The sequence below is a fragment of the Symphalangus syndactylus genome, chromosome 17, assembly GCF_028878055.3.
Source record: "Symphalangus syndactylus isolate Jambi chromosome 17, NHGRI_mSymSyn1-v2.1_pri, whole genome shotgun sequence".
Classification (NCBI taxonomy): domain Eukaryota; kingdom Metazoa; phylum Chordata; class Mammalia; order Primates; family Hylobatidae; genus Symphalangus; species Symphalangus syndactylus.
In genome coordinates this window covers 29,998,302-30,013,619 of record NC_072439.2, presented here as the reverse complement: position 1 = coordinate 30,013,619, position 15,318 = coordinate 29,998,302, and the positions used below count along the sequence as shown (strand labels likewise).

The 15,318-nt window shown below is 33.1% G+C and overlaps 1 protein-coding gene across 1 annotated transcript in view; it reads left to right on the top strand.

The window, feature by feature from the left end:
- The window catches only part of SLC16A7 (solute carrier family 16 member 7), a 185,943-nt gene extending 174,373 nt beyond the window's left edge, over positions 1-11,570 (top strand). The window contains exons 5-6 of the mRNA XM_055248375.2: positions 2,384-3,202; positions 6,628-11,570. Of these exons, the coding sequence (XP_055104350.2) occupies positions 2,384-3,202; positions 6,628-6,884 (1,076 nt within the window). The 3' untranslated portion in view covers positions 6,885-11,570. The remainder of the gene's footprint in view (positions 1-2,383; positions 3,203-6,627) is intronic.
- Positions 11,571-15,318: the final 3,748 nt, after the last annotated feature.

Below are 15,318 nucleotides of genomic sequence, written 5' to 3'. Positions count from 1 at the left end.
AATCTATCCACATCTCTCTCCTTTTTTGATATAACAAAATGCATTTAACATTGTAAATGAAAACTGTCTTATATCTAAGCATTGTCATAGTGAAGAGAGTGCCTTTTCTTTTGTGTAGAAAAATTGACTACTGCATTTGACTGTAGAAGTCGGGATGGGCTTTCAAGTAGGGAAAAGATGATTTTGTTATTTCCTGCACTACAGATATCAATGGCATTATTGGTGTTTCAACTTATAATTGTATTCCTTTGGCTCTTAAATACTTTGATGCCCCCAAAGTCAATTATTAAGTCCATCTATGAGGGATTTACTTTAAATCATTATCAGCAAATACTTTGGTTTCCAAAAGTAGACAGATCTAGCATTTAAACTTGACACATATTATCTGTGTGATCATGGGTACGTTAACCTCCTTATACTTTGTCTATAAAATTGGATAAATAATAGCTCTTTTTAAAGGAGTTATTAGAAAAATGTAAAAAGTGAATACGTAGTACTTTACAGAGTACCCAGAATTTTGATGATCATAAATAAATGTTTGCAAATAATCACAATAGCATTTATATAATATCTTACAGTTCTAGAACTTACTTTATTTTGGCAAAATCTTTTTGTGTTGTTAGGTGAAGTCAAGCTCAGGAAGTCTAAGTGTTTTGCCCTGTAATATAAAGTAGGTACTTATTTGGAGGAGATCAGTTCTATTGATTTCAAGCCTGTGTCTGTTTTACCATGCCAGAATGAGAAAGAGATGGCAACCATTTCCAAATGAAAATATGGATTAAGATTTGAAGGCAAAAGTTCCAGGCGACAGAATGGGGAAAATGATATAAGATTAAAAAAAAAAAAAAAAAAACTTACGCTCTGAAACATAATACCTGGATTTTAGTTTGGGTTCTTCTACTTACAAGCTACTTGACCGTAGGCTGATCAGTTTTGTTATTTATAAATTGGATTTAATTACACTCATTCTGCATATCTCACAGGTATGGCTGAGGTATAGCTTTAGAGAACATGCTGTCCTGTTACTCTCCAAAGCATGTTCTTGTTCCTTCTTGTCAGCTTTTAGGGGTCCTGTTACTTGTAGAAAATGTCTGTATTAAAGGGTTGGAGTATTTGTACACAGACCTGTGTATTTCACAACTGGAATACTTAACCACTTTGCAGAACTGTTTCAATCTAGGTAAATTAGTTAATATAGAAGAACTCTTACCTCTCTAGCCCCTAAAATAAATATAGAGTAATTCCTAGTTTAAGGGAAAACAAGAGATAGTTTATGTAAGTCAAATTTTATATAAACCAGTGTACTTTTTTTTTTTTTTGAGACAGAGTCTTGCTCTGTTGCCAGGCTGGAGTGCAGTGGCATGATCTCAGCTCACTGCAACCTCTGCCCCTCCTCAGTCCAAGCGATTCTCTTGCCTCAGCCTCCCATGTAGCTGGGATTACAGGCATGTGCCACCACACCCGGCTAACTTTTGTAATTTTAGTAGAGATGGGGTTTCACCATGTTGGCCAGGATGGTCTCAATCTCCTGACCTTATGATCCATCCGCCCCAGCCTCCCAAAAAGTGCTGGGATTACAGGCATGAACCACCACTCCCAGCCTAAATCAATGTACTTTTTAAAGGATCTTATTTATTACAATCGCTCAGTAGTGCCTTAATGAGCTACAAGAGGTAATGTATTTTCCAAAGGTGATACTCAACACTGCCAAGGAGCTCCCTAGACAGTGGGACTTTGGCTCATATAAACAATCAGTGTTAATCCCTGAATTAAAACTATGTTTCAAGCACAAAATTCCTTTTTACTTAGCACACATGTGCATCTATATACATTAAATGTGGAATGTGAGGGATATACAGCATGAATTTTTTGTTATTTGCATAGTATTGAAACAAGTGTTTGTGGGGAGACATAAGATTGTTACAGATTATGACCTTTTTGTCTGTTTATAATTCTTCAATGCCGAAAGTATTCATTTTTATATTGCCCTCTTGCTCACAAGGAAGAAATCTATTCTATATATGTGTATATAAGTATATGTCAAGAGGAAAGGATCTGAGGAATTAAATGATTTTAATTGAGAACTAATAAGTTTGTCCTAGTTTCAACCTATTGTATGACTGTTGATATATCAGTAGAAATTCTTAGTTTTATTTTTGTGCTTTAAAATTAAAGGAATTAAACTCGAAACTGTCATTTCAAGTATTCAGTTATGAAAACCTTTTTGTTTTTGTGCAATTACATTTATAATAATCAAAATGTGCTATCTGATATTGCATTAATTCTGCCTTTCCCACTTGAATGTACATTTTGAGGAGTAATTTCTTTTGTGAGTGCCATAATGTGTTTGTGTTTTCCCCCACTTTTGTTTTGTTCTTTTTAGGTTTAGGTTTAGCCTTCAACCTGCAACCCGCCTTAACCATAATTGGCAAATACTTCTATAGGAAGCGACCCATGGCAAATGGATTGGCCATGGCAGGAAGTCCTGTTTTCTTAAGTTCATTGGCTCCTTTCAATCAGTACCTTTTTAATACTTTTGGCTGGAAAGGAAGCTTCCTGATTTTGGGAAGTCTACTTTTGAATGCCTGTGTGGCTGGTTCCCTCATGAGACCCCTTGGACCCAATCAAACCATTTCTAAGTCTAAAAATAAGACTGGCAAAACAGAAGATGATTCAAGCCCAAAGAAAATCAAAACGAAGAAATCAACTTGGGAAAAAGTTAATAAGTATTTAGATTTCTCCCTTTTTAAGCATAGAGGATTTCTGATATATCTGTCTGGAAATGTCATTATGTTCCTAGGTTTTTTTGCCCCCATTATATTCTTGGCTCCATATGCTAAAGACCAGGGAATTGATGAGTACTCGGCAGCTTTTCTGCTATCTATTATGGCTTTCGTTGATATGTTTGCTAGGCCTTCTGTAGGATTAATTGCAAACTCCAAATATATTCGACCTCGAATTCAGTACTTCTTCAGTTTTGCAATCATGTTCAATGGAGTGTGTCATCTCTTGTGCCCACTGGCACAGGACTACACAAGCCTGGTATTATATGCTGTATTTTTTGGCCTTGGATTTGGGAGTGTTAGCAGTGTTCTCTTTGAAACTCTCATGGACCTCGTGGGTGCACCAAGATTTTCCAGTGCCGTCGGACTTGTCACAATTGTGGAGTGTGGCCCAGTTCTTCTTGGCCCTCCTCTTGCTGGTAAGAACATTTTTCATCAAGGAAAATATAAAGCATAAAATTAATATCCATTAACTGAGACTTTATATACAGATTTTTAAATGTGTTTTATAATAATACTAATAGCCTGAAGGAATATGGGCAGGTTAATTTTAGGTTTTATTATAAACTTTAAAATTTCACAATTAGTCAATTTTAGACCTAAATTTGTTTCAGAACCTGGACCTGTGAACTTAAGAACTTATGTTAGACTGATAATTAGTAGCATAATCTTCAGGATTTTTATCTACTTCAGTTGTTTTGGTCTCTTAAAAATATATCAGAAAAAAATGCTATTTTATCTTTATCATTGGTTAACAGATCTCTCATCTGTTTATATTGAAATGAGCCAAAAATGTAAAATATTCTCTCAAAAGGTCAGAATCTATTTTTTAGTTGAGTACACTGGATATATTAATTTGAAATTTGTTACATGCTGAGAAAATACATTTATAATATCACCGATAGGAATATATTCATGTATCTATTCCATAAAGAGAAAGACAGGGATGACCGAAAATTTATTCACAGTCTTTTTGAGGGTCACTCATGTTCCATGTTTATAAATTGGAAAGATTACCTTCAGATTTTAAGATCTGAAATATTTTCAAAGATGCCAATTAAAGTGTCTATGCTAAATTATTCAGTAAAAAGATGCAGTACATGTTTAGAGGATGACCAAAGAATACCCTCACAAATTGAGAAGCTGGTCTGATATTCAAAAGAGAGAGAGAGAAGTAGATAAAATATATGTCACAAAAGCATTAGATTTTTTGTTGGAATCGCTTGTGGTTATTTTATAGTTTCCTTTTGAATTACAGTGGTGAATGCTTTTAGAAGTAAATTATGCTTTCTGAACTTATGGTTTAAAGAGATGTATAAGAGCATTTTGAAGTTAAAACTTTGTTTAGTCTTAGACTTTAAATGTTATAAATATTACATTCTGTTTGTGCACCAGCCTTTGCCAGCAACCGCTGTATATTGTTTTGGTTAATACTGGACTTAGGTATTCACTTAGACTCTTGGCCTGCTCTCTCATGGTCAGAGTCATTGCCAGGCTAAATGTAAATTTTTCCATTATTTAGTCAGTTTTTAAACTGTTTTCTACATGACATCAAGGAACCATTCTGAAAGTGTGAAAATTCATGTTTAATTTGTTAATTTTAATGACATCATTGACCTTTTGTCTCTTCATTTTTTTTCACTTGGTTAGGAATGAATCAAAGTTGGCTGTAAGACCTAGGTGGTGTGGTTGTTGTCTTTCTTTGTCCACCAGGGCTATCCTATGGTATCTAGCACAGGTGTTTTAGGTGGTATATCTATCTCTCAATATAAATATACCATGACATCAAAACAATTGTCAAAAAAGAGTGAAAGCCAGTAGGTCTTGTTATTTATCAGGCAGTTGATTTTGTTACATAAGATAAGCACAATTGGTCCTTCTTTTGATACAGAATTAGTTTGATCAAATGAGTTTTAGAGCCTATTCTTATCCACACAATTCTTAGTGTCAACAGAGAAGTTACCATGCATGAGGGGATGAAAAAAGAATCAAGTCCAAATACATAGTGGGGATACACTCTAAGAATTAAAATAAAGGCATCTTATTTGGCCACTCCCACCTGAGCAGATAATGTGCATTAATATTTTTAAAAAACAGTTTCAATATTTTTGAATGCTTATTGTGTTAACATTGCCAAACCATGTGCCACTGGTAGCAAATGGCAGTAACTGATTTTAGACCTATTGTTGAAACTCTCAGACTATAGCCATTATATATCCATTTTTTCATTCCATGTCTGCCATCCGCTACCCCTAATATTTCTTGACTTTTAGATTGGCTTCTCCTCTATAGTATTTGATTATTGCTAGAACTGCTGGCCCATAGTAGGCACTGAGTTAATATTTTTGAATGACTGAATATTATTGCTGTTATGTCTTACATAGTTGCAGCACAGCAATGAAAAGTAGGGAGTGTGTGGTTTCTATTTCGTATTTGTTTTTTTCAGACTGAACTTTCACTGCTCCTCTCAGAAAGAATTGAAGCTTCAGTTCTGGAAAGCATATCTGGTTTCTTGATGATGCTAAAAAAATCTTAAAACATTTAGAAAGTATGCTGATGTGGCAGCCCAAAGTGGTATTAACTCTGATGGGCCATGGACCTAATGCTTTTATATTTAGAAGTATAACAATCATTGTAGAAATAGAAATATTTGACTCAAGTTAGGAAGGCAAATTAAAATTATGCCATTTTTGTTATGTCTCTGACTATGTCATGCTTACTTAAATAAACCCATTCTACCATCTACCTGATTAAAACAGAAAATTTTGTTTAGGTAATATATTGCAAGTAGCCAAATTTAATGTTGAGCCACTGACTAGATTCTAGGGAGAATGCTATGGATTCTGACTAAACAGACTGGTTTGAAAGTTGTATCAGAATCACTTGGAATGCATATGCTAATTTATATAGATTTGTATACACTAAATTTTGCTGTTAATAATTACTAAGAATTAGATGCCTGCATAAGCAAGAGACAAAACTAAATATAAGCTGACAAAATTTTAAAAGTCAATAAATCTTCAGATTAAATGGCACCAGACTAGATTTTAAATGGTCTCAATAATCAAATGGAACAAATAGTTTTTTTACTGATTAGTTTGCCCTTAATAATTTAGACTCAAATAAAGTAAAAAACTAGGATTAGCTCAAATAGTGACATGGCACTTAAACAACACGTTAGGTGAAGCCATTCTGCAGAGTAGTTAAGAATGAGTACAGACAGACCTCAGTTAGGAGTCTAGATTCTACCACTAACTAGCTACATAACCATGCCCCGATTACTTCACAGTACTCCTTGTAAGGATCAAGTGAGATATTACAGATAAAATTATTAGGCTAGTATGGGGCATAGAGAAAGCACTTAGTAAGTATTAGACACTGTTAGGAACCATGTAAAAGCCTTTAGGTTTCTCCTAAAGAAAGTAACTTTTATCTATTGAAGAGAAAAGGAAGCATGGAGGAAGCATGGAAAAGGTGAAGCAATCCTACCGTGTGCTGTAAATAGAGATATCTATATTTACATGTATAGATATAAAAATATACCTCACTCATGTATGTATTAATGTATACACACACAAAAAATGCCTAGTTTGTCTCGTTTGTATATTTTACTTGGAGAAATAATTTTTAGTAAATTTAATGTATTAGTAATATAATACTGTGTCTCTGCATACCTTTACTAAGCATATATAGAAGTCATAATCTAGATTTTTTTTATTTTTAAAGTCTTATTTGACATTAATTTAAATAAGAGGAATATACTTTGAAGAATAATTTATTTGAATTTTTATAATTATATGACTGTTTTATTATGCCAACTTAAAAGATGTTCTTTGTCTTCTAGGTAAATTGGTGGATGTAACTGGAGAATATAAATACATGTACATGTCCTGTGGGGCTATTGTGGTAGCAGCAAGTGTGTGGCTGCTCATTGGCAATGCTATCAACTATAGATTGCTTGCAAAGGAAAGGAAGGAGGAAAATGCAAGGCAGAAGACCAGAGAATCTGAACCCTTGAGCAAATCTAAACATTCGGAAGATGTTAATGTCAAAGTTTCAAATGCACAGAGTGTAACCTCAGAAAGAGAAACTAATATCTAACAAGAATCACATCTCTGATTTCAGTGTTTATGACTTTCCCTAGGAGTTTGTTTTTCATTTTGTTTTTTTAAAGTGTTAGAAAAGGTTTTCGCTGAAATGAGGAGTCACAATTAAGGATGGAAATGATATTTTCCTCAATGGCAAATTCTAAATTAGTTTTTAAAAACTTATTTGGGTAGTTAAATTTTGAGATTATGCATAAAAAGAATCCATGCTATAGGTTTATTTCCATACCTGACTCTGGGTGTGGTGGTTACAATACTAATTTTAAAGTCTTCCAGTGACTTTCAGTCTTGGTTATATGGAGAATTCTGAATCCCAAACTCCTGGTTTAAGTAGGTAGAAGGAAGACGCCTAATCCTACAAAGTGACCCTTTATACATTTCATTTTTTATTTGATATTAAAGTATGAGATAGAGTTGAGAGACAATTAATTATCTCCTCTTACACACAAACATACATATTCCCACATGCTTACCCACATGTACACAGAGAATAAAACCCAAATTCAAAAAAAATCATGATTATTTTTAAGGTAAAAATAATCCATGAAGATAAAAGAAACATATGTCTGCGTGTGACTTTACAATGTTGGTTTTAAAGATAAGCACATGGGTAAAAATGAGGGTGATCCTTATTCAAAAATACATCTGACTACTATAAAAATATTTGCATATATAAGTTTGACAAAGAAAAGAAAATCAATGTTAAACCATTAAATCTGAGCACTGTTAAGACTTGACTAATCCATGCACATGATTTTTTTTGAGTAGGGGGCATTAGTACCTGGTGCTAGAGAATAGAACCCTCAAATAATTTTTAGAATTCTTACCTAATATGTAAAAGTCGGCATGACTCTTAACAATGAGCCACATCCATTGATTTCACAAGGATTTTAGTTCGTAATCCAGAAAGTAATAATCAGGGATTTTATTTTAATCAGGCATCAATCCAGATTCACTGTTATATTGAAATATCAAAGTAAAGTCCTAGTTGGCAGGATTGTAAGTAGACCGAATTCTAATTTTTCCCAACACATAGTGGTAATTGGAGGTTACTCTTATGAATACTCCATCTGAATACGACTAAGAGAGTGACAGGTGGTTTTAATGAACCCTCTAAGCTCTCTCAGCTCCCTCCCTTCCACAAAATGCAAGAGCAAAAGCAAACCACAAACAGGCCTTGTGCTCAACCACTGGAAATGCCTCCTAGGATAAGAATGGCAGCACTTGAAAATTCTGCCCTCTACTGATGAGACTTCCTGCTGCCTTTGCACATAACTAAGCCAGGAAACTTAAAAAGCCTAGAAATAGAGGCACCGTATGACTTGCTATTGTAGGTATAGTTTATAACCTGATTGATAGTAAAAAACTTGAAATATTGCAGCCCAGGTTAATTCAGCACTTTCCCATTTTCATAACTATGTGAAAACATCTGGGAATTTGAATCACTCCTGAATACAGAGGCATATTCTTTTTAAACTATAAATACCATTTTGAGTGGGAAAGTACTTTTAAACAACAAGAAAGAAATTGTACATTATGACTGAAGTTATAAATATAATATTTACATCTATAAATCTGAAGTTTGACATTATGATTAATTGAAAAAGTATTTAGTGCTTGACTATTAAAGTAGTGTCACTCTTAGGATGTCAAAGGGAATTAGCCATTTTTTTTATTGTAATAAAGGCAGGTGCTATTTTTTTCTGGTGAGATTGCACCTGGATACCAGGCTTTTGTAATAGTTAACATTAAATATTTGATTCATAAAGTTAATTCACTGCTTAAGCATGTGGCTCATATTTAGGAAGCTATATAAAATTCAGTTTTTCATTTAACATTTGCTCCTTTGCATATGAAGAGATATTTGTATTTTTCAAAATGTTAAGTAAAGATGTGCCAATATCATAGGTAAATAAATTAGGAAAAATGTGGGACTTTACGGCTGTTTTTAATTTAGTTTCACTTGATCTTGATTCTTGAATTAGCTATGTTTATATTTTTAGTTCTTTTTTATTCAACTCGGATTTGTCAAGAAATGTAACCTCTAAATTGTGTAGTACCTCTCCAATCATAAATTTCCAAAAAAAAATTCTACTTTCCAAAAAGTGTCTTGAATTCTCTGAAAAGGCATATTAAACTAATATGAATATCAGATACCGGGGGAAATAAATGGCAAAGTAATAATCATGAGGTTTTAGGTCAAAGACTATATTATATATATTTTTTATTACCTTCTAGTAGAGACATCCTCCTGGGTGCATTTCAGTGGCCTTCTCCAGGGAGGAGGTTTATTTACTTACTGATGAGTTTCTCGTCACGTCAAAACCCATTCGCATTTGTCTGGCTGCTCTTTGGTTGTCTTCATTCGTTATTTATTTCTAACACTGATTGTATTAAATTGTTAGAAAAGAAAGTAAAACTTGCACATTCAAAGCACGTGATTTGTACAGTCACACCTGGCAGTAGCAGTGCACAGAGTTACAAATATGCACACATGTTAACTGCTATGCATCAATATTGACAGTTAAACCAGAACACACTTGAAACAGTGACATAAATATCTACAGGATTCAGAATTGTTCCAGGGTAATATAAATTATTCTACTTGTTCACTCTCCCCACACTCTTGAACTTGTTAGAAGATTTGCTGCTTTAGCAGAATCTTTCCAAGATTGAGAAAAGTGTATCAACCTAGGATTTTCATTATTATATAGTCACATAAATGGAGGACGAGATATATTTGGCTTCTGCCTCTACAACAATTAGTATGAACATATTTCTTTCTCTAGAGAATAATAGGTTTTAAACATTTGAGATATCATGAAGCAAAGTCGGTATACCACTACAATGCCCACTAATCTCTATTCCCCCATTATGAAATTGTACAGAAGAAAGGGTGTCATTAAATCAAGGTATCCAAATAATTCATGGCTACTTTAACTATTTTTTCATTCATGTTAACTAAGCCCCCCATATTTTTCACTACTTAACCTTAAATATGCTATCACTGATTTATGAATAGAACATTGGGTTTGCACTTTTCCTGACCCATCCTCACCCCCTTTCCTGATCCTTTTTGCATTCGCCTAGCACACCTTTAGTGTATTTCACATTGGAAGACATGATGTTTTCTCAGTATAACTCTACATGACTCATAAATAATCACTTTTTTGGTACCAAGTTTCAACACTTTAGCTCATGGACTCATTGGCCTCAGCCTACTACAAAGAAATAAGTAAAATAATTAGATTTGTTATGTTTGAACGTGCACTTTAAAAAATCTAGATAATTTATACTCATTCCTTTCTGGCTGTACAACATGACAATCAAGAATAGAGAAAAGAAGACTAAGAGATATATGAGAGAAATGTAAGTTTTTATGTAGATGACGTAAATATGAAGAGATACTCTTGGTCAGTTAGTTGAAACATTTTTTATCTAAAACAGCTTTAAAAAATCCCTTTCGTATGTGGAATGTTGAAGACTTTTAATAAAACAAAATAAAAATTATTATTTTTAGGCTTAATAGGGAGATTGGATGCATAATGGAAAGGGAACTAATATTTATGTGTTACGCATTTCGCTTATGTAATGCCTTTCAATATTAAAACCAAAACCATGGCAGAATTATTACTAGCTTGATATGACAGATGAGTGAAAACAAAAAACAAAGAAGCTCAGCAAACTACCCAAAGTTAAAAGGTAGTATGAACCAAAATTAAAACTCAGGTTTAGCTAAAACCAGAAAGATCCCCTAGGGTGTTCACTACCATGCTGCCTCCCAACAGAGGCCAGAGAAGCAAAGGAAGATAAAATATAGGTACAAAAAAGGTACATCCTATATAGTAAAACAATTAGGTTTAACTGTAACTTGTATTATGATTTATTTAGTGTTTATTAGACTGCATTTGCTAGAACCTGAATATGTAATTTCTTTCTTTTCTTTTTTTTTTTTTTTTGAGACTGAGTCTCGCTCTTGTCGCCCAGGCTGGAGTGTAGTGGTGCAATCTCGGCTCACTACAACCTCCACCTCCTGGGTTCAAGCAATTCTGCCTCAGCCTCCCGAGTAACTGGAATTACAGGCATGTGCCACCATGCCCAGCTACTTTTGTGGTTTTTTTTTTTTTTTTTTTAGTAGAGACGGGGTTTCTCCTTGTTGGTCAGGCTGGTCTTGAACTCTGACCTCAGGTGATTCGCTCGCCTCTGCCTCCCAAAGTGCTGGGATTACAGGCGTAAGCCACTGTGCCCAGCCTTGAATATGTAATTTCTGATTGCCTGCTTTTCTCCCCAATGCAAATTATCTCAAATAATGATAATTATTACGTATAGACATAATTACTTCAATATAACTCTTTTTCTCATAAAAATAATGACATATTTGAGTCAGGCATAATACATTTTTTCTGAGGTTGGAGTTAGCAGGAAAATGTTATCTTTTATGAATAAATAATTCCCAGATTGGTTGCTACATATAATGATTCAAAAAGTAAAATAATTACCTGGATGTGGTCGTGTGCACCTGTAGTCCCAGCTATTCGGGAGGCTGAGACGAGAGGGTCATTTGAGCCCAGGAGGTTGAGGCTTCAGTGAGATATAATGGCCCCACTTGCAGTCCAGCCTAGGCAATAGAGTGAGACTCTGTCTCTGTTAAAAAAAAAAAAAAAAAAAAAAAAAGGTAAAATGTACTTACTAGAAAACATTATATTTAGAATTTTAGTGATCATTTCATTTATAATATTATCCCTAGCTACCAAAAAAAAAAGATTATAAGATTCAAGTGATTTGGTTTACCTATACAGTTACATATTAATTTTAATCATTTAATACAACTTACCCTACACTCTAGCTTATTTTTCAAGTTTCTCTGAACATCTTTGTTGTCATTCACCTCTTTGTCTGTTTGTTCTATAGAGAAAACAAGTGTCATTGCTTTTGTCTTCTCCATCTAGACTTTTGAAGTCCTTAGACTATAGTTCTCCTTACCTCTATTCAGATAGTGCACTTGCAAGGCACTGCAATTCTTCTCAAAGTCAGCCATGATGCACATGTTTATAATTACATACACATATAATTGAATATGATTTTAGAGTCTTGAAAAACTGATCTTCTTTGGCACTATCCTGAATGTTTTTAATTTTCTTAAAGTGCCTGACAACATTGAGTAACAAAGCTTACCATCACCACATTGCACCATTACGTATTATTCTGTAGTCTCCATCAATGCAGTGACATCACTGATGCATCATACCAACAAGATTTCTAACCACAACCATTCAGAGCACCAATCAGCATCTATATTGAGAATATAAGGCTAATATTACAAACTTGACTTTACTCATCTCTCTTTAAGATTTTGATTTCTGCACAACCATATGCAGAGCTCATGTTTGAGAAGGCACTTAAAAGCTGAGAGGCCCAATTATCAGTAATTATGATGCTTGCAGGATCAAAATTATGAATTATCTTTGCTGATACAATTAAAAATGAGTAATTTTCTGAGCTTATGTAATTTTTTTATAGTTCTGATTTTTTCTTCTTTCCTATCAGTTGTTTGTACACTGGAGATTTTTGCTCTTTACAGGGTGCTACAATCTGGTTTCAGTCTTCTCTACTGCTTTTTCTTCACTTTAATTCATTTATGTGCAAATCATGGAAGAATTGCTGTAGTATTGAGAATGGTCATTTTAAAAGTCTCTACCTTAAGAGCAAAATTAATATTGCAAAATGAATTTTTGATTTTACAGGAGCATGTGGGAATTTAGATCAAATTACATCTCCCATCCCAATCTCCTGCTTCTTCATCTCCCCCCTTTCTTTATATAATTATTTTTTAAATGTTTTCCTTTCTCTGTTTTTATAGTATCTGGGTAAAACTTGTTTAGCATTTTTTATTTAATTATGGACATATTTAGTATGGACTTTTGTTTCTTTGGTGTATTTAGTTACACTTGTTTGCATTATCTACATGTTTTTCGGTCTTCATATATACTTGTTAATAAGGTGAGCAATATTCAGGAATATTTCAGTAGGCAATTAATGATCATAAATTTATTCACATTTCAGCAAGTATTTTTCACATGATCATACAGGATTTTTTGTTTCTTTTTAATTTAAATATGGCAAAATAAGCTAGAGAATCTCAGTGTGAAAACACTGATACTGAACATTCTATTAAAATAGAATAAGTTGATAAAAAGCTCCTGTGTTCAGAAAAACAAAAGAATGGCATTTTATCTCACATAAATGTAGGATGAAATTCTAAAACATTCTTTTGACTAAGACTTTAATTCTTATATGCATCTAAAATAAATGTTTTGAGTTAGACTCAGTTTATATAGCTTGCTCATTAGAGTACACATTATTTTTCTCATCCTCCGAATCTCAAGAGTACATATTTCTGACAAGCTTTTCAATGGTACGATGAATTTATTTTTCTACCATCAACTTTCTATATTTAACTAAAGCATTAATATTTCTAGATTTAGTGAAATAACAAATATGAATTAAAATATTTATTTCTTAGCATTAGATCTAATTGTATTTTGATTTGTTTTGATATATTTATGTCTCAGAAGATATATTTAATGAATTCATTTCATCCTCTAAACCCTCAGTTTTGTTAGGTATCCACATTTTTACCATGTAAAACTAGACTGGATTAAGGATTTTGCCTAAACCTATACCAATACTCTGAGTAAATGCAGGGTTGGGGATAGAATTCAGGTCTTTTAACTTCTAACACACTTTTTTCTCCATTGCACTACAGAAGCCATAAGGTCATAATGATGACCTTTATAGAGTAAATAAAATATTTTCCTAGAAATATATTTAACAACCCTACTTGATAGTTTATATCCCAAATGAATATATTTTTCCAATCATGGTTTGCAAAATCATGTTTGCAAACTTACTTTGAAGACTATTTCCTGATTGCCACATCAGATAATTCTTTGCAAATCAGAAATAATATTTAGTGAGATTAATTATTTTGCACAATATATGTTGTTATAGCAATATCAAAATCATTTAAAACATATCAATATTGTATTAATGGAAAACATGTCAATATCTCATTAATTCCTTTTTTAGTTTATGTTCCTTTTTATTTTAGAAGCAGTGTTCACTTTTTTCTAAAGTAGAACGCCAGAGCGCAGAACACACGGTACAAGTTTGTTAAATTATTAAATTGTATGCAAGAAATTATTGCCATAGCATAATCTTGAGGAGAACACCTCTACAGTATTTCTTGATCTAAGAACATGAACATGTGTTAATGAAATTATTAGAATAAGTTCTATCTCAAAAGTTTCTTGTTTTATGAATGTTTTCTTCACCTAATAAACAATAGTAAAATCCACAACAGCTGTCTGGCAACAGTGTAACTAGAGCTTCTTTTATGTTGGAGATTCCATCTACCTCTGCATCTTATCTAGCTAGATGTAGTCTTTCTAGATTTTCTCCTTTATTCCCATGTAGAGAACAAACAAAAATCACACCTAAATTAAAGATCTGTGGTGAAGGGGAAGAGGGGTTGCTATTAGGAGTTTTCCCGGTAAAACTGTAAAAACAGTAATCTGCATTCAGTATTTGTTTGCCTAGTTCATCAAGATATTTACCCTAAAAACACATTTTAATAAAAATGTGGGTAAACTCATGTATCGCAGTAAAATCTTTTATGAATTGGGTGGGCCCTAAAAACATCTGTAGTACGTGATGTGTTTGGTTAGATTCAGCCAAACCGACACCCGTATGCTAAGATTGAATTGTCATTCTGACAGGAGGCAGGCCTCAGTAATTGCAGTGAGTGCATTTACTAATATAAGGATCCTTCTTTGTAGTGACAACAAAAATGAGATTGTAACTTAATCAAATATGAGTCAGATGTAGTAATTCCTTATATTGCAGATGAAAGAGCAGGGTCTTTTCAAGTGCTTGCTACAACTGACTAAATTTGAAGCTTTTTATGTAAAAGTTCTTCTCCCAGATATTTTAAACCAGTATGTTAATTATTTCCTAGAATGAATAATTCTCCTTTTTTGATAGATTTTTGAAATTATTTTACTTACTACTTACATTCTTTGAACAAATATGTTTTTCTCATCCCAGTATTAAATTGAAACAGATATTTAAAATAAGATTGTTGGAATAAAAGTTATACATAGTCACTTATTGCTAATAAGTAAGACATTCCTTGGCAACAGCCATATCCAGCTAACTTTTGCAAGAATTTTTTAAGGGATTAGATTTAGGGGTTAATGTTTAGAATTATTTTTAAAATATAAATTATATTTTAGGCTGTATTTTTGTGATTTTTAAGTGCAAAAAATAAAATGTAGTTGTCTTGTTTATTCTATAGATATCTTAATGACCACTGAACAAATGATCATATTGCCACATGGTCTATCAACTATGGTAACTGTGATAGTGAA